Source organism: Lupinus angustifolius, chromosome LG08, assembly GCF_001865875.1.
Source record: "Lupinus angustifolius cultivar Tanjil chromosome LG08, LupAngTanjil_v1.0, whole genome shotgun sequence".
NCBI classification, from domain to species: domain Eukaryota; kingdom Viridiplantae; phylum Streptophyta; class Magnoliopsida; order Fabales; family Fabaceae; genus Lupinus; species Lupinus angustifolius.
This window is the reverse complement of record NC_032016.1, coordinates 25,081,520-25,100,729: the sequence shown is the minus strand read 5'-3', so window position 1 is coordinate 25,100,729 and position 19,210 is coordinate 25,081,520. Positions and strand designations below refer to the sequence as shown.

The window sequence follows — 19,210 nt, the reverse complement described above, 5'->3', positions numbered from 1 at the left end:
AATATAATCGATTAAATTAGCGAGTATATTTAAACCGTTAAATGTTCATAGAATTGATGGTCAAGGTAAAGAGTAAATTTAAAAAACCGACTCTTAGATGAGTAAGTGAATTCTCACTCATTATCTTTTATGTATTATTGTATATTACTTATCTCTTCATTAATAAAAAAGATTTTTGTTCCTTTTACCCATGGTCATGTGCACAAACATTAGCTAAAGTTGATTAAGTAACGATATCAATCATTAAATATTAGATCAAGAGATATCATAGATTCTAGATCTACTGATAAAATTGCTCCAAAACAATTAAGTAATGATATCAATCATTAAATACTATCTATTGAATATATTTAAACGTGATAAAGTAATCAATGATATATACCGTATATATTTCAAAATATAATATAGGTTGGGTAAAAGAATCACATAAATATTATGTACCAAAAAAGAATCACATAAATATTAAGATTTAGACTATAAATATTAATTAAAATTTAAAATTTCCCAGGTGATAAAAAAGTAGTATAAAATCCAAAATAAAGTAAAATGATATTTTTACTATTTATACACTTTAATGTTGATGTAAAGTTTAAAATAAGCAAAATTATAATGCTTATAATTACTCAGGGTTTAAAATATAAGCATGACAGTGTAATTTTCTAATAGGATTTTTTAAGGAAGAATAGTGAAATTTTTGTTTTAAAATGTTAAACTTAATTTTTAACTGTCAATTTACTTGTTCTATATTTCTTAAACGATGTCTTAAGGCACTGATAACACATTCCAACACTTACTTGGTATGTTAAATGTACAGTATTTCAACACAAAACTATTCCTTTTACTTTCTTAAACAATGTCACTTTCACTTGTTAGATAATTCATAATCAATTATGATGTGTCCCAAGAGTCAAGACACTATAAATCTGTGGGACATAAAATGTGAACATAAAATTTTAAATCCAAACAAATGCCCAATTTCCCTTCATTATTTTGTCAAAAATTTGGCTATAAAAAATAAACAATTATGATGCTACTTATTTTACATTTAAAAGGTCTATTAACTAGACATATATTTTTTAATTTTTTTAGCTTTTACCGTACTATATACTTTTAATATTTACTTAAATAAAATATATATAATATTAATAAATGAAAATCAGAGTTAAAATGGCATAAATTAGCTTATTTTTATTTTACATTTGCTATCATTTTTACAGGCACTCTAATATTTGTCCATTCATATTTTTTCTTCAATTAATTTAATATTATAAATTAATATTTTCACAAATGAAGTTCATATAGGCTAAAACTAAAAAAAAAATTATTTCATTCATTATGAGTGATACTGATAAATTTAATTTAAGTAGATAATGTAATGTAAGTTAAAATTTTAAAAAATCAAACGTGATTCAGAACCTAATGTTATTGATGTAAGTGTTTTTCTTTTAAGAATTTTGAAATCTAAAAACTACCAAACAGATGTTTAAACTTGTGTTGCCATTAAGAAGAAAAAGCTGTCCCACAGTGGTGGAAGTTATTTATACACTGCTATTATATTATTTATCATTCATATTTAATTATTATTGACTATTAAAAAATAAAATAAATGATAAATAATATAATTATTGTATATAAATCTTTGCACCCGATACTGTATACATATTTCAGTCTTCATAATTAAGTTGTAGATAAGAATTTATTGGAAGCTTGCATCAAGTGCATAGTTGTAGTACATAAGAGTAACACCATGGGAACCAAGCATAGGTACCCTTATTCTAATTTATAAGTGTTACACATGAACATATATAAGCAGTTTCAATTGAAATTGAGTTGGTACTTAGGTGTTTTATCAGGTCTAAAAACACCAAAATGTTTCTCAGTTTCATCACCAATCTTGAGATTTTCATCAAACATAGCAAACAGATAAGTCTCTATGGGTCCATTAGGTCTCTTTGGAGTTCCACCTTTAACATGATCAATCAAATTCTTATAGTATGTTCCTGCATTTTCAATACTTGTTGCAACTCCACCTTCAGATGGCCACCCACTCTCAGATACAACTACATTAACATTGGACCCTCCAGCTTTTTCAAGAGCAGCATATAATGCATCCAATATTGCATCAAAGAGGTTTTGGTACCCAACCTCATTGGTTCCTTGTTGAGTAAACAAAGCATAGTTAAGAGTAATGCTTTGTTGATTATCCTTATATGAGAAATAAGGGTATATATTTGCAAGAAGTGGTGCTCCATTACTCACTAGGAAATTCACTATAGGCTTTATAAATGAACTTGCACTATCACTGAAAACACCATCATTTGGTGGGTAAGAGTTGGCTACTAGGCTTGTTTTTATTGCATGAGAGACTTTGATTTGTCCTTGCAAATTGGCTGAAGAAATTGCATTTTGAATGTTTTGAATTGCTGGAAGAACATATTGTGCTTTAGGGTCATTTGGTTCAACTTCATTACCAACAGCTATGTACTTAAATTTGACATCTTGTGAGTATGCTTTGACATATTTATTGACCCAATCAGTGGCAGCACCAGCATCATTAAGGGCTTGAAGGTTGTCATTAGAGACACCAAGAATCACCTCTATATTTGAACCTTTAAGGGCTTGAAGGATACCTTCATCTGGATAGTATATACGTATTTTTCCAATTCCATTTGATTTGTATAAATTCACTGCATCTTGTGCATTTGGTAGATTGTCTCCATTATTTCCATAACACACACCTACTGATTGTGCACCTGCATCACACACATATATATATTGATCCAAAAGTTAATTCAGAGAGCATGCATGCACAGAGAGAAAATTAAAAATTACTATAAGATTGAGAAAGCAAACTTGTTAGTAGTTATTGTACAATAATATGGTGACATTAAGGCAACAAGAATTACTATAAGCAACGTGAGACTTACTTTCCAACATGCCCTCTTCACATAAGTTTGCTAGACTAGGCGAAGGGTTACTTTTGATCTATAACTAAATGACATCTTTTAACCCATGACAATGAGAGGAATAGCCCAACAAGTATTTAAACCATTCCCAAGACAATGAAGTAGGCGATGTGTGACTTACTTTCCAACGGTATTATTGTGATTTGAAAAAGTAAACTTGTTACAAGAAGTTTGTACAACCACTTTTTTGGAGAAAAAAGAAAGTAGGATTCCACACTTTTTTTCTTTATCCTTCATAGTTAAAAAGATGTTGAAGCTTGTTATACAAAATTACTTACAAAAAAAAAAAGCATTTTTATTTCAGAAGATAATAAATAATAAATAGTAACATACCCGTAGCAGCCAACAATAATATTCCAACAAGAAGCAACATGATGGTAGACATGGTAGAATTGCTTCTTGAGAGTAAACTAAAATATAAAGTATCTCTTATAACTCTAAAGTTGTGAAGTGATATATTATATGGTGCTGAATTAGAAACTTATATATAGTGTAATAGACATTAAATGATAAGCTAAGTTAGCAGCCATAGACTTGTTTGGCCCCGTCAATCACTCTATATTTATGACCACCTTTGAAATTTCTACACATTATTGGTTGCATGTTTCGTTTACAATTCAAAACCCAAAAGATACGTTAACATTACACATACACATGCTTGTGTCTCAGAATATGATCAGGCCTGTGACTTTTTAAGTCAATAGGATAAAACCTAATAGAATAGTATATAGGCTGCTAAGATTTTAAGACTATACAATGTTTGTTATAATATTTTTATGAAATTTATGTAAATCTATAATATCAATTAATATTCATTTACAATACCTGCCAAATCAAATATAAACTATAATTCTCAAATCATACACAAATATTGTTCAACCATGAAAATGAAAGTATCACAAGTCTCATATTAGTTAGCATAACAAACTTAATTATTAGTTTATATTGTATTATCCTTACGTATTTAAGTTCTAATAGGTACAAATAAGCTTATGAGTGGTTAAAAAGTCCCCATTGTTGAATGCACTGCACCAAGAATACATTCATAAAATGTGCTCATTTTTGGGATTGAAATGAAATTATTCAGAAATATAATTATTATCATATGAAAGGGATGATTAGAGAATGTATTTAGGGTTGCAACGGGAAAGTTAATGAATGAATATTTTGCATATCAAAGTTTTACTAGGTCTAATTAATCTTACCTTAGTTTAATCACCATTTTAATGTATAAGATGTAATATATAAGCTTATAATATAATTATCGCATGCATCAAGCAACATATAAAATACTGTATTAGAGTATACTTGTCAAATGGACCCTTTAAAAACTCATCAAATCAAATATTGATATCTAATTGAAATATATATGTGCCGTGTAGAAAGAGGTTCTTATATAGCCACAAAACAACATTAAATGAGAAAATGTTAAAACGTCACTGATCTGGTAGAATTTTCCGAGTTGAATAAGATTCAGGACTATTGAACCTGAAGTGTGTATCACTCCGTAGAATTTTCCAACTTCATTTGTATTGCTACCTATGTACTAAGTTGCATAACTTTGTAGCATCCACGTGTTCATGTCTTTCTCCCCATAACTTTGTACAATCTTATGTTCATGCATAACTTCATTTTCTTTTCTCTCTCTTCAGAGTTTCCTTTAGACATGCTTTTGTTGATATTCTGACATGCATGAATAAATTATGATATAGAAACTAGGTTTTTCTGCTATGATAATAAGTGCCCTTTTTTTGTAAAATGTGATTATTATAGTTATATGTATCATAAAATTATAAATGTCTCTTTTTACCTGGAATGCAATCTTAATCCTAAGTAAGCAAAGGAATACACCCTCGTTATACTTCTAAGAAAATAATGAATCTTTTCTTTATATTTATTTTCTTTGTTAGCTTAATTAGTATGAGAAAAGAATATATCAATTCTTATTAATTTTTCAAAAAAGTAATCAAAATAAAACAAATAAATAGTAAATGATGTATTAATTGTTTATAAATATTATAATGAATTATTATTAGAATAATATTTAATTAGTAGTAACCCATGTAGTGAATATCAACGGATGTTGGTTCAAGTGGTACATGTTTGATTCTCTTTAAGTAACTTATGGATGAAAAGACTTCCCCATATACATATGGTCCAACTCGGGCATGATTGCCTCCAGTGCGAGATACGAGAAACAAAAAAAACACATGTATTGAATTTGTTTGTTTATATTGTAGTGGTGTGGAAGTTGCCAAGTATCCAAGGAAAGATGATAAGTTAGTTGATAATTGGTTTTGTTATTTTCACTATTCTCTACTCACTTCCCTTCCTTTCTCAATGTCTTTGAATTTCAAATGGTCACCATTCATTTTCAAACCCCGCGCCACCGCCACCGCCACCGCCCCCTCCACTGTTGAGCTTCCGGAGAAGACCCGTAACTCAAGAGTCTTGGTCCTCGGCGGAACTGGTCGTGTCGGAGGTTCCACAGCCACCGCCCTCTCCAATCTCTGCCCTCACCTTGGAATCGTCGTCGCCGGACGAAACAGGTAACTCACTTTCACTGTTAATTTTGTTGAAGATATTTGATTATATGATAAGTATTTCAATTCCTATTGTTGTGGTTGTGGCAGAGAGAAAGGTGAAGCTTTGGTTGCTCAACTTGGCGCCAATTCTTCTTTTGCTCAGCTTGACATTAACGATGCTTTTTCACTTCAAAATGCTTTGCAAGGTATATTTCATTTCTTTTCACTACATTACATCACCAATCAATCATTTATTGTTGTGTTATTCAGTTAATTTTATGTCTAATAAACAGTGTCTTGTAATGTATGCCATAGCTTGCTTTTGGCGCGAGTCTATAATATGAAAAAAACTATTGTTTTATACTTTTTAAGGCTTGTTCGGGTGACTAGGATAGGATATGATAGAGAGCGGTGTAAAAACCGGTTCGTGCTGGCCGGTTCAACCGGTGAATTGGTCCCAATAACGCTACGGTACAATAGTTATACCGGTTAGTTTTTATTTAAAATTAATTTTTTAATGAAAATAAATAAAATTATTGGTTGTTATTGATTTTTCAACATTAATGATAATATTATATATATATATAATTTTGCCGGTATACAGTTTCATTAGTGAACCACCGGTTGAACCGATATACTATTATACCAGTACCCTAGCCGGTTTGACGACCGGTACCATATTAATAACACTGATAGAGAGCGTAATAAGATATGAGCTATAAGTTCTTATCTTGTATAGTGTTTGGTGCCACCAAATAACAATGGCATTGATGTTGTGAAGAGAGTGATGCTCTGGTGTGAAGATAAGAGGGGAAACTGCACTATTAATAGAACGAGGCATAAATTTACCAAATGCTACGACAATGCTTAACATTGTTGCTTAAACACTCTGTAGATGTGGATCTTGTAGTTCATGCAGCTGGGCCTTTCCAACAGTCTGAAAACTGTAGTGTGCTTGAAGCTGCCATAAATACTAAGGTATTCTACCACCCTAAACCATTCATCTTTTTCATTCTGAATAGCTACTTTCTTATGTCCACCATCCATGTATCTTTCTTTCTTACCTTTACACGTACACTCGTATTTTAACTACGTTTTTTTAACAGACTGCATATGTTGATGTTTGTGATGACACAAGCTATTCACTCCGTGCAAAATCCTTTATGAATAGGGCATTGGCTGCAAAAGTTCCCGCTATAACAACTGCAGGGATATATCCTGGAGTCAGCAATGGTGCTTACCTATTTTACGCTTTCTTCTGTGTGATACCACAATCATTTTCTACCATAATCTAAGGATTTACACAACTGCATTGCTAATTTCCAATGTAAATCAACTGTTACTATGTACACATTAGGCGTACTATTGTAATGGTTTTTGTAGTATGAAGTTAGGGAAGATAGTGATTCATGTTGAGTGAAAATCTTTTTGCGTCTGTTGTATCTTGAATGCTAACTCTTCCTACAATTTTGTCATAGTCATGGCAGCGGAGCTGGTGCGTGCTGCAGAAAGTGAAAGCGAAGACAAGCCAGAGAGGCTGAGGTGATGATGATTCCTCTTATTTAATTTGGAAACTTATTATTCTTTTTTAAAAGCCAAGTTATTGAGTTTGATATTTAATTACTTGTTTCACCATCTGGATATAACATCATCTGTTGAATTCCTTGATATGATATGCTTAGACAAGTAGATTCTTGAGAACTTAACTTAGGTTGAGTTTCATGTTAAATTATTTCTAGTCAAGTCTATCTTCATGAATCTACATTGTGGTAAGTACAGAATGAACTTTTTATTTATTAATCTAACACAAAAGTCTCTCTTTTTTCCTCTCACACTCCCTTGAGACAAAATAAGCTTAGCAAAAGAAAAAAATGAATGAAAATCAGAAGTCCAAAAAATGACAGTGGAATAAATTTCATCCGGGGTACAAATATCTAGTTTATTTTTTTGACTTTCATGTTGATTTAGCAACTTACAAGCAGCTATGGTCACCTCAGGTTCTACTACTACACAGCTGGAACCGGTGGAGCTGGTCCAACTATATTAGCTACAAGCTTCTTACTATTGGGAGAGGAAGTAGTTGCATATATCAAAGGTTGTTGTCTAGAGAGTTTCTACAAATTATTTTATTTTATTTAGATTAAATCACCATTTTGTTTGTAGGATTGAATGATGATGCTGGAATCTTCAACTAGGAGAAAAGGTCAAACTGAAGCCATATAGTGGAATGCTCAACATTGACTTTGGAAAAGGGATTGGAAAAAGAGATGTTTATCTATTGTAAGTTCTCTGATATATAGATTTTACTACCCTCAGTCATATATGATACAAAAGATGGTCTACTAAAATTGGTTTAATTATCCATTTACCCCTATATACATCTTTAGAAATTTGGATTCCACTTTAATGCATGGTTTTCAGGAATTTACCAGAGGTTAGAAGTGCTCATGAGATTTTAGGAGTGCCAACTGTAAGTGCTCGATTTGGAACAGCACCATTTATCTGGAATTGGGGAATGGAAGCTATGACAAAACTTTTTCCTCCGGTATGCCCTTGAATCACTTAGGTTAGTTTGTTTGCAAATAAGCAAAACTGTTTTAAATATGCATGGAGGTATTCTCTAATAGATTCAACTACATCCAGAAATTGGCACATGCTCACAAGAAAGGACACTCACATGTGTTTTTGCAAGTATGCATGTATGAACAAGTGCGGAAATAAAAGTAGACTACATTCCTAGAATATAGAAACACATAATAATTTCATAACAAGCTAACCACATATTTTAACATCATGAAATAACCAAACACTCCCGGGGAATATCCAATAGATCCATATTTCTTTAGACATGTAAAAGTTGATCAAGCTACAATTTATGCTTTCAGCATACAAGTACAATCTCGTTTCAGAAAACATAAGCTATTTTCTTCTAGTTTCTTGTTAATAGGAATTGAGAAGCACTTTTTTCAGCATCAATGTCTCTTACCATAATCCCAGAATTTCATAATTTGAACAATGTGAATATACAAGAACATGGTACCAAGCTGTTGAGGTATAAAAATAAAATAAGGAAAACGAATGTTAATGGGAAACAACTTACCTACACATGAAAAGGACAAAAAAGTGTATTTGTTCATTATTATGCCAATGATCTGTGTAAACATGCAGGAATTTCTGAGAGACAGAAGTAAGGTTGGAAGGTTGGTTGAGTTGTTTGATCCTGTTGTTCGAGCAGTTGATGGGATTTCCGGAGAACGTGTATCAATGAGGGTGAGGCGAATAAAAAGGATAAAACTGATACTTGTTAAACCATCAATTCCCTTTTTCAATTAAATAGAATTGTCATTATGTTGTTTAATAAAGTACACAAATAAACTAATAAAATGGACATTTATATCATCCCCTTCTTATCTATTGAGCAGGTTGATTTGGAGTGTTCAAGTGGCCGCAACACCATTGGCATATTCAGTCATAGGAGACTTTCTGTGTAAGCTTTTTCTAATGGTTGAAGTTTTATGTGAGTTTTAATTATATAGTTAAACAAGTTTTTTGGTGCATGAGTAGTAAATGTAAAAAACCTACTATTTTTGGTATTATGTAAATAATTCTAAGGGATAATTATTTTTAAAATATTTCACAATACATTTTCTTTTCATATTTTCGTTCAATGTTTCAAATTGAAATATACACTCTTGTACTTATAAATTTTGTATAACATGATACCTATGCTGAAACTTCTAATACTGGATTGTATTTAATAATTAATTAATGAAAACCCTTGTACTGTTTAACATATTTAATTTATTTCTGAGAAAAATTAAACAATGATTTCATGGATTCAATTTGGATGCTTAATTTCTTAAATTTTGATATATTGGTCTTCACTTGGATAATTTGTTCAAATGAATAAATGTTACTAATACTGCTTTCTTTAGATCTTCATGTAATAAAAGATCTAAGAATTTGGCCTCAGGCCAGTACATAGGGTTCTATATTAGTTATTATGATTATGATGAATGTAGCATGCAACATTTTTCAGATCGGTAGGAATTTCAACAGCTGCATTTGCACTTGCAATTCTTGAAGGAAGTACTCAGCCCGGAGTGTGGTTTCCCGAAGAGGTATGCGTGTAATATTCTTTTTTTTCTTCCTTTTGGATACAGTTCAAAGGAGTAAGATTGAACAGTTCGACAAACAAGTTTTTTCTTGTGCTATAACTACTTTATTGAATTCTACATGCAGCCTCAAGGACTTGCGATCGAAGCAAGAGAAGTTCTTCTCAAGCGTGCTAGTCAAGGAACTTTTAATTTTGCAATGAACAAGTAAACTTTCTAACCTTAGTGTTGCTGTTCTTTACTACTGGTGACTTCCTTTGGTTTGCTTAATTAATCTGTTACATTTGCTTCTTTTCATCTTCTTTCTTGAAAACAAACAGGCCACCATGGATGGTTGAAACGAATCCGAAGGAGTTCGGATTAGGAATATATGTATGAGTCTTCCCACATCAAAGCATAAATGAAATTGTTACAATTTTTGTTTTGTATTGAGGGTAAATGTATAGTTCATGAGAGTGATATACTCTGAAGAGTTTAACACACTATCTGAATGATATCTTTGAACTTGCTAAAGGAAAATGATCTATACAGTTTATTTTGCTATTAATGATTAGGATTTAGTGTTTCATATGCTACTTATAAAATTTCTGTTTTTCTTTAAGAAAGCAACCCAAACTTGAAAATATGTTAAATTACTTAAAGAACATACAAATATGTTTACTATCACTGGGAGAGCTTTATCTGATCGTTAAAACACCAAACTTGCAAGTTGGTGTCGATTGCCATACTAAAAGAATATCGGACATTCTGTTAACCTCATTTGTTTTTGTTCATTTCTCACCAGAAACATGTTTTTGGAAGCCATTCTATAAAAAAATCACCCTACCCTAAAAGGGATAAAGTAAGAAGATAAAATAGAGACTAAGTTTTCATATTTTATTGATTCTCTAATGGATGAACAAGATACTATTTAAAGAGAAAAAAGAAATCTCGAGATGATGATAATCATATAATTGTCATCATCTTACAATAGAGGAACATTCTAAAAATACTAATATTGTATCAATTATTTGGTTAAATCTAAATAATCAACTATTACATCGTATTCATTTTTTAATGAATCTCATAACAAACACACAATAGTCAGAAATGAAAAATGGGATTGTGTTAGAATCACTCAAAGAAAACATTTACAATATTTTTAGGACATCATAAAGTAGTATAAATGGCGTAACATTTAATATCCCCAATGTACATCACTATCCTGTGCCATAATGTATATTACTATCATGTCCCATACTGTTGCTACAACAAATATAATCCCAATATGAACCAGCCTCAATGTATTTACTAAAAAACGTTGGGTTACTTTCAACTCAAGTTAATCAGATATTTTTATGTGACTTGATGTTTACAATCTTTGCAGTGGTATTACAATTTAATTTCGTCTATACATCTAAATAACGACTTTATGACAAGTGTTATAAATTTAACATATCTCAAAAAACCATAGCTCAATCACTTGGTTATAAATACCAAGTCCTTGCTTAAGAGAAATGATCATAGAATGCAATCATGTTCTCTATCTCCACAAGAGAAAGTTATATCCCCAAAGTAACTCTAAGCATTGACCTGCCTAGTTTCAACAACTATGCTGTTATCAATCACAGATTTTTGTACCTCTTGGCTCTCTTCTAACTCAAAAGATTGAAGCCGCATAGCAGCAGAATAAATGCAGCACTGAACTTACCGAAATGCAGAAATTTGGCAGGTCAAATGAATCAGATAAAAAACATGGCCTAACTGGGCCTTCATTCAATGAGACAAATTGCACTCAGATACTAACAGATTAACATTCTGCACAGTTTTTCTCATTTCCAACTTGATCGGCCAGGCTCTGAACCTCGAGAAGATGTATTACCATATGATCTCCAAACCTCTCTCCATTGTCTCCTGCTACTTTGTTCAAATGGGCCAGACTGGGTATCCACATTATTTCTAGCCATTGGTCCATGACGTCTCTTTTGGGAATTCCTCATTTCTTCTTCTGCATCATACTGTGCCCGCTGCATAAATGGAGTAGTGACCAAATGAATACGCAAGATATACTCAAAGCTTTGATTTAGAACAAATGACTGATTAAACGATGAACTAATGCCCAGTTTCCTATCAGTTCAGAGAAAAAAACAGTAAAAGTTGGTTTCCATCTTAGCTAAGCAATTTTTTAATTCCTATGTGCTAGATATAAGCAACCGCACGAAGGTCACTGCAGCTGCTACTTACCTTAATTTCAAGAAATATGATTCTCATATAACATGATCTCAAGAATAACAAATCCTTGTCCGACCATGTGGGATTTGCTACATGAATCAATAGATGCATTGAGCTCCAAAAACCAACCAAAAAAAATTGTCCAGTGCACAAGGCTCAAACCTAGTAGGGTTTGGAGTGGGTAGATGTATGCAAAATTAGTTAAAACCAATAATTCACTTAAAACATTTAGAGCAAGATTCTCATCAAAAATTGTTATTTGAAAGGGAACCGATAAATGGTATGAACTGTTTTTCGTAAAATGGTGCACGAATGAGAAAGCATGAGAACAATGCATATGTTTTACAAGTTATCGTTTTAATATCCATGTTCACATTGCATGTATGAAATTTGTTTCATACCATATAGCTTCTCAACTTGAAATAAACAAAATACCTTGGCAGGGTCTGACAGGACAGCATATGCCTCCCCGATTATTTTGAAAAGCCTATCAGCATCTTTATGTACTTCTTCAGCAATAATCTTCCATATATGATCATCCCCATTATCACTTCTTGTCAAAGATGGTCCAGCCTAAAGAATAAAATAAAATGTTAAGACTTAAGAGTGATTAGTATACGAGAATCAAACCAAATGGCAAATCAAACAACCTTGTCCGGATGATGTCTAAGTGCAGCTTTGCGATAGGCCTTCTTGATTTCAGACGTTGAAACATATGGTTCAACTCCCCTACAATCACAATGTCAATAAGCATACTGCCTAGATGAAGGATATTATTTCCCTAAATTAGCAACAGATAGTTCTTCTTTCTTCCTCTGACTTGAAACATGACATGCACACAGAATGATGATAGTTACAAAATGGCACAAACATCAAAATAAATCTTTAGGAGTCCATGATTTTCCTGGGCACCAGTTACCTTGATAACTTATGAAACATTTATTGATTGCTTATTTGCATAACGTTTCAGAATCCACCTATTATAGCAAGTAATCAATAAATGTTTGACAACTCAACAAGGTACTGGAGTGCGGGAAAAAAATGGTACTGGAATAGATGATAAGTTATTATTAATAAAATGTTAGTTACTAGTAAAGAGCTTACAGAATGAGGTACATATCAAGAGGGATCTCCTTTCTGGCTTCCTCCTCTATTTCAGAAAGCCGAACACGATTTTGTTTCAAATCATTAGTATAATTAATTAATCTATCAGACATCCCAAGCTGGTTGCCATTATCCTCCTCCTCCTTACTGAGAAGAGAGACAAGTCTCCTAAGATCGCTGGCTGCTTGGTCATAATATCTGATCATCTCATATAGAGTTGCACGTCTAGAAAGCGCCTGCAAGAGAATGAAAACATTTTTTGTCATATGAGAAAATGTACAATTCAAATCCTAAATAAAACAATTCATTTAGTAGCATGTAAAATTAATATATTTGAAAATGCAAAAAACTAATACAGACAAAATGGGAAGGAAGAATAGGAGAAACTTGAATTTATAGAAAAACATCAAAATTTGCAGGATCTGCTACCAATGAGTATGGCTGACTAATGCCCACCAAACAGGCTTCAAATTATCTCTAGTTTCTATATGACTTGAACAAAATAGTATTTTTGTATACAACTGGTTTAAACAATTCTTTCTGTCAAGAAGTTTAGAAAGACATTTTTGCACCAAAACAAAATTGTATCAGTCAAAAATCCTACAAGAGCTATATCAAGTATCAACATGAAATCATTTTAGCAGGCCATTATTCTAGTAAACTGATATGTACCAGAAGCAAAAAATACAGAAAAGCATGGTTCTTTGAGTGACCTCTCTTATCCCATACTTTTACTCAGCTTCCCCTACTTTTCCCTCTACATTCACATAATTAAATTTATCCCTCTGGTAACAGAATGCTCTCCGTGCTCCCATTTCTCTGTTGCAGATATTCAGGCAGTTACAAGCAAAGCCCATCTGCCTATGATTCTCTACCAGCTCAATCTTGCTCAAATTGGGCCATGATCCCGCTAACTTTTCCTTTTTTCTAATACAAAATTTAGTAGTGGGAGGATATTTGTCATAAACCAAAGAAAAACAACAATCAAAGCCTTTTTCCCATTATCTGGTAGTGCAGCAGCATAATTTTATATCTTTCTCTTCCCTTTATTAGAGAAGAATCCAGATGGATTAGAAGAGTCTATAACAAAGCCCAAATAGATAGATTAGAAAAGCCAAGAAGGATCTAGACTGATTTAGAAGAGAGATTTATTAGTTATTATTGTTAGTAGTTAGTTACTTGTGTAATAGTTAATTAGTTACTATAAATAGATCTCTCTCTTACCCTTGTAACTAACTCTTACTTTTAGTTAGTATTTCTAAGCTATAAAAGGGTATAAAATAATAGCTATAACAGGGATATCAGATTTTCAATAATTCTACAAGTTTTCTGCTAGTTGTTAACGTGAATTAAGCTCTACACTAGCTGTATACCATGTCTTGATTAGTTCACATACTCCTGCTCTCCCTATTTACCTTTTGTTCTCCAAATTGACTCCAGGGATTTTATCCTAAGCCAAGTTCTCTTCAAGTGAATAAATTATAACAAAATTAATAATAATAATAATAAAATAAATAGTTTTAGTTGAAGAGAGAAACCTTCAAATAATTTCCATCAAGAGCTATAGCCAGACAACAATCTGCAATAGCATCAGTTATTTGACCCAAAGCTTTATATGCAGCAGCACGATTACAATAACAGACAGCTGCAAATGGACGCGACTCCACGTTACATGATAAAGCAGATGTGTAATGTTCAACAGCTTCTGCATGTCTTCCTGCCTGAAATGCTTCATTCCCTGCAGTCTACATTTCAATACATTTACATCAATCATATACAAAATCAATTTTCATGTTGCAGGAAAAGGAGAGAATGAATAAAATCTTACAATACGACATCCATGCAGCATATATATTATTTTGTCTGTCAATTGATGACAGAAATGTTGCACTATTGAAGAGTAGAGAAGCATAAAAAAAAGGACAACTTTGCACAAGGCTCCCACCTAGTAGGGTCTGGGGACGTTAAATATACGCAATCTTACTCTCACAAGCAAAGAGGAGAGAAGCATAAAGAAGTCAAATTATAAGTTAAATGAAACTAGAGCAATAATATTGTGTTAGAGTGTGCAATGTGTACGGGAATGGGCTTGCACAAGTTGTACTACACTTGTACTAATCCTCGCTTAATTCACATAAATACACACACATGGAGCCTGACAAAACAATCAGAAGTTGGTAAATCCCATTCTATAGTTCACAACAATTTTCTCCCTCTCTATTTCTTTAAACAAATTCAAGCACCATTAATCAAATGGACAATAATATAAATAATGAATAATCATAAAAAAGATAGCATGAAACACATTATAAGCTAACCTTATGACTTAAGAGCTCACGTACAGTGCCAGCTAGTGGTATGAGTGATTCCAAAACCTTGCTTCCATTCCTGCAGGTAGAGTATCAAAGCTGAAGATGAAAAATACCATAATCGCTGTCAAACATATTCATTTTTTCTTTTCCTTTTTTCTGTCTTCCCTTGAGAAGGAGGCGGATGAGGCTGAATGAGTCAGATCAATAATACTTACTTGTTTATCAAAGACACCTTTTCCTCTTGTTGCTCAACAAAAGAAAGACCTTCTTCAAGCTTTCCTAGGTAAAAGTAGGCTTTTAGCATCATTGAGCACCGCCATAGTCTGAAGTGGAAGCTTTTTGAGAATTGTGAATTATCAGGATCAGTGACTTGGCTGCCAGCACTGACTGGATAAGAATTCTTCTCAGCAGAACCAAGGGTCTCGCTACACATCTGAGTCAACTCCTCATATCTACGCAGCTGATATTTGAAGCAAATGTTAACCAACACAAACTCAATTGATAAAATAACTTTATGCTGACTTTTGACATAATATTGGCTTTGAAAATTCTAGCATATTATACGAAAGACACACTGACCATTAAAAGAACCTCTGCTTTCATTTCAAGCAATTTTTCAGAGTATGAACTTATCATCAATGCCTCACTAATATGTTCCAGTGCCCTCTCTGCGTCAGAGGATGTTCTTCTTCGCAAAATCTCAGCAGAATGGTTGATGAAATCTAATACTTTCTGCCATCCATCACAAACTCTAATCAGTTCATGAAGAGGGGGACGGACCTTCACAGCATGTCGAGTTCAAAAATTGATATGATAGAGAATGAAGAAGGATATGCAAAATTAGCACATACAAGTATACAACAGCTAATAGGATGTGATTGATAGCACAAAATCACGACATAATTTCTGTCATTTATTAAACAAAATTATAAAGCAGAGGGTTCCACATTATACTAAGTTATCTATTAAAAAGTAATTATGAATAACCAAACCTGTGCCTTTTGTAAGCCATCGGAGGCCTCCACAGCAATTTTCCGATCTACACAAGCATCAATTCCTGATTGCAAGCACCTTTTAAAATATTGTGATGCACCTTCGACTTCCCCCAGAGCAAGGTAGCAACTTAAACAAGAGTGAACACAAAAGGACTTCAGGGATACAATAATCAATCTCTATTTAAAACTATGCATGTTGACACATACAATGTAATGCATTTACCTAAATGAATGTATGAGCTTCCAAGATGCTAGGCACTTATATATTTCCATATTATTACTACTTGAGAGTTGAGAGGAAAAACCCTGAACATTATTTTTGACAATTTTCTGTAGAGAATGTCTTCACATTATATATACTTAGCGAAATGGCTACTTGTCCACAATAGATCTAAATGCCTAAATCCAAGGCAAAGAATTTGGGATCTCTCCTAATAATTATACAATCTACAAAGGCTATATAATTAAAGTTAAAATTCATACAACTTAAATCACCTTACACAATAGGAATAGCAAAAAAATAGAAACTTACTTTGCAGCTCTAAGTTGTACCCTGAGAAAATGGGGATCTATTTCAGCAGCCATCATACAATCTTCTAGCGCATCCCTCATCCTACCAAGAGACATATGTGTAGCAGCAAGGTTGCTATAACATAGTACCACAGACCTAAGACAGCTCTGAGATGCTTCTTCTTTAGATACACAACTAATGCCTTGTTTGTAATAATTCTCAGCCATAGACAAATCCCCATTTTTATAAGCTTGGTTTCCTCTGATATAAAGCAAAAAGCGTATTCAGTATTGTGAATAAGCAATAACAGTTAAAATGTTGTATAAAGCATTATGCCAAAAACTAAGGAACAAAGTTAAAGTTACTTTATTGTGCAAATTCCATTTGAGTGCGTTCACAATAAAATGTACTCTATTTCATTACACAGATTAGAAGTCATTGTAAAAAGTCAGGCCTTGTAATACAGCAGAAGACTGCAAATATAGTAAGAGAACTATCAAATAGATACTCACCGGAGCCGCCACTTTTCACACGCTTCCTGGATAGCAATATTTGCAGCAGAAATAGAACCAGAAGCCTCCTTTATCCCTTGCTCTTTATTCACTCCAGAATCCCTTGTTCTGGGTTGAGGAGAAGACACTCTGGCTTTCAAACTTTGCCCTGATGTGAAAATAGATGAAGTTCCAGAAAACGGAGAGAATGCCACGGTTGATGATGAATAAGGAACCTTTATGTTTGGATTGTAGTTGAAAGTATCATAACTAACATTTACCAAATTTTTCTTTTTCTGGTGACGTTTCGGGCTAGATGATTGAGCTTCAGCTGAAGAAAAAGCAGCAAATGTGAAGGGAGACCCACTTGCATTACTTGAACTTAAACCGGAACCAAGATGCAATATTCTATCACTATCACGGGCTTCACTTTCTGCTGATATATCGGCCACATTACTTGTTATGTCCACATCATCATTAGCAGAATGGAAGCTTTCAGTTTCAACCCCAGAAAAAGACTCATACTTTGAGTCTTCAGCACAAATATTTTCATCTCTATTACACTCAGAAGTTTCTTCTTTAGTTTCTCCACATGTAACATCACCCGCATTTATATTCAAGCACTTTGTTGCCAGTACAAGATCTTCATCAATCGGATCAACAGAAGTTGTTCCAACTGAATCATTAGCTATAGAGTTGTTGTCAATACTCAATGAATCATTAGATGTCACAGAATTTTCCCTCGAGTTTCGGTTTTCGGCTAGCTTTTCCTGATATGGAGACACATCCATTGGTGAACAAGCCTCTGAAGTGCCTTGCGGATCTTCTTGGGGAACACTTTCCTTCAAAACAAAACCTTGTGCGTGCCACGGCGAGGCCGAAGTAGTATGATGCTTCATTTTTGCTCTACCTTTATTCATTCTCGTATTGTTATTCTGTTCCTTCCTTGAAGTAGTAAATATCAATTTGTCATCAACACCTCCAAACAGAGTACTTTTCGCTGGCGCCGGAGTTTTAAACTCAACAAAAGATGACCCTCCTGGATTATCTTGCTTACCTGTAAATACAAACCCATCTCTCTTGATACTACTAACACCACTACCAACATTTTGAAACAACAAAGATGACGATGACGATAATGATGATGGAGCAGATTGATGCATTCCAATATCTTCCTTGAGTTTTTGTGAGCCACCACTACGTGAAGGATTGAATAAATTTGACTCAACAGAGTTAACTAGGTTTAAGTTATCCATTTTCCTCAACAAAACAGGGTCAGTTACTTTTCCAAAATTGATATCATTATTACTAATAGTATGAGTATGAGTATGAGTATTACCCAAAGATTCATTGACATTGAGATTCTTCATTTGTGAGATAACTGAGTTATCAATTCCACTTCCAATCTTCAATTTCTGTTTCAACTCATTATGTAGGTTTTCAGATTCAGTGTTTCCTTTGGTTTGAATCTTCAACTTGCTCATCATATCTTCTGGAAGCTTCGAAGCAGCGTTGACAATATTGAGAGAGTTGAATTGATCATGAATGGAATCGGGGATAGAAAAAAGAGAATCGGGGAGGACAAAAGAGGAATTTCCATTGAACGGATTGAAATTGAAAGAGGGAGCATTGTTAGGCTTACGAAGTTTAACGAGTCTGGGCCTGGAAAGGTTTCGTGAGGTGGTGGTGGCCGTGGTGGTGGTGGTGGTGGTGGTGGTGTTGAAGGTGAATGGAGCGGTTGCGTTTGGATTGGACGACGGTTGTTCCATGTCGTTTTGGTTGATCGTGTTCAAATTCAATCCAAAGAGTGAGTGAGATCGTCGTTGTTATTCTACGACGCCGGAATCATGATCAACGGTCTAGATTCATTTCCAAATCACAACAATACTTATTTGCTTTTCCACAAAATATATCTATACTCACAATTTTAAAGTAGTGGTAAGGTAGCCCTAAATATCATAAACAGAACAAAAAATGTAT

The 19,210-nt window shown here is 33.3% G+C and overlaps 3 protein-coding genes across 4 annotated transcripts; 1 reads left to right on the top strand and 2 right to left on the bottom strand.

Annotated features, from left to right (window-relative positions):
• LOC109355550 (glucan endo-1,3-beta-glucosidase-like) lies at positions 1,675–7,586 on the bottom strand. The gene is made up of 3 exons (XM_019598763.1): positions 7,577–7,586; positions 3,300–3,375; positions 1,675–2,753 (listed from the first exon to the last, which is right to left on the bottom strand). The coding sequence occupies exons 2-3, from the start codon at positions 3,349–3,351 to the stop codon at positions 1,816–1,818; spliced, it is 990 nt and encodes a 329-aa protein (XP_019454308.1). The 5' UTR covers positions 3,352–3,375; positions 7,577–7,586; the 3' UTR covers positions 1,675–1,815.
• LOC109355548 lies at positions 5,229–10,159 on the top strand. Its single transcript, XM_019598761.1, has 13 exons — positions 5,229–5,515; positions 5,600–5,697; positions 6,387–6,469; positions 6,598–6,724; positions 6,970–7,033; positions 7,489–7,586; positions 7,687–7,771; positions 7,913–8,036; positions 8,660–8,761; positions 8,914–8,978; positions 9,531–9,612; positions 9,734–9,813; positions 9,927–10,159. Exons 1-13 carry the CDS (start codon positions 5,307–5,309, stop codon positions 9,982–9,984), a joined length of 1,275 nt encoding a protein of 424 aa, XP_019454306.1. The 5' UTR covers positions 5,229–5,306; the 3' UTR covers positions 9,985–10,159.
• LOC109355547 lies at positions 10,958–19,136 on the bottom strand. Of its 2 annotated transcripts, XR_002108672.1 has the most exons (12): positions 17,252–19,136; positions 16,761–17,000; positions 16,226–16,355; positions 15,813–15,965; positions 15,449–15,693; positions 15,240–15,309; positions 14,460–14,666; positions 12,922–13,157; positions 12,468–12,546; positions 12,253–12,390; positions 11,367–11,612; positions 10,958–11,211 (listed from the first exon to the last, which is right to left on the bottom strand). XR_002108672.1 is itself a non-coding variant. In XM_019598760.1 (11 exons), exons 1-11 carry the CDS (start codon positions 18,997–18,999, stop codon positions 11,418–11,420), a joined length of 3,441 nt encoding a protein of 1,146 aa, XP_019454305.1. In that variant the 5' UTR covers positions 19,000–19,136; the 3' UTR covers positions 10,958–11,417. The 2 variants fall into 2 exon arrangements, 1 of the variants encoding a protein (XP_019454305.1); XM_019598760.1 differs by having other exon boundaries at positions 10,958–11,612.

What these genes read in the sequence shown, in the direction of transcription:
- LOC109355550 (XM_019598763.1), bottom strand. Translation starts at nt 3,351, where the DNA reads ATGTCTACCATCATGTTGCTTCTTGTTGGAATATTATTGTTGGCTGCT. An exon ending in ATTATTGTTGGCTGCTACGG is followed by an intron (nt 2,754 to 3,299) that starts GTATGTTACTAT and finishes TGTGTGATGCAG; the next exon opens with GTGCACAATCAGTAGGTGTG.
- LOC109355548 (XM_019598761.1), top strand. Translation starts at nt 5,307, where the DNA reads ATGTCTTTGAATTTCAAATGGTCACCATTCATTTTCAAACCCCGCGCC. An exon ending in ACTTCAAAATGCTTTGCAAG is followed by an intron (nt 5,698 to 6,386) that starts GTATATTTCATT and finishes AACACTCTGTAG; the next exon opens with ATGTGGATCTTGTAGTTCAT. An exon ending in AAAAGAGATGTTTATCTATT is followed by an intron (nt 7,772 to 7,912) that starts GTAAGTTCTCTG and finishes CATGGTTTTCAG; the next exon opens with GAATTTACCAGAGGTTAGAA.
- LOC109355547 (XM_019598760.1), bottom strand. Translation starts at nt 18,999, where the DNA reads ATGGAACAACCGTCGTCCAATCCAAACGCAACCGCTCCATTCACCTTC. An exon ending in AAGGTGTCTTTGATAAACAA is followed by an intron (nt 15,310 to 15,448) that starts GTAAGTATTATT and finishes CTCTACCTGCAG; the next exon opens with GAATGGAAGCAAGGTTTTGG. An exon ending in TTAGACATCATCCGGACAAG is followed by an intron (nt 12,391 to 12,467) that starts GTTGTTTGATTT and finishes TTTATTCTTTAG; the next exon opens with GCTGGACCATCTTTGACAAG.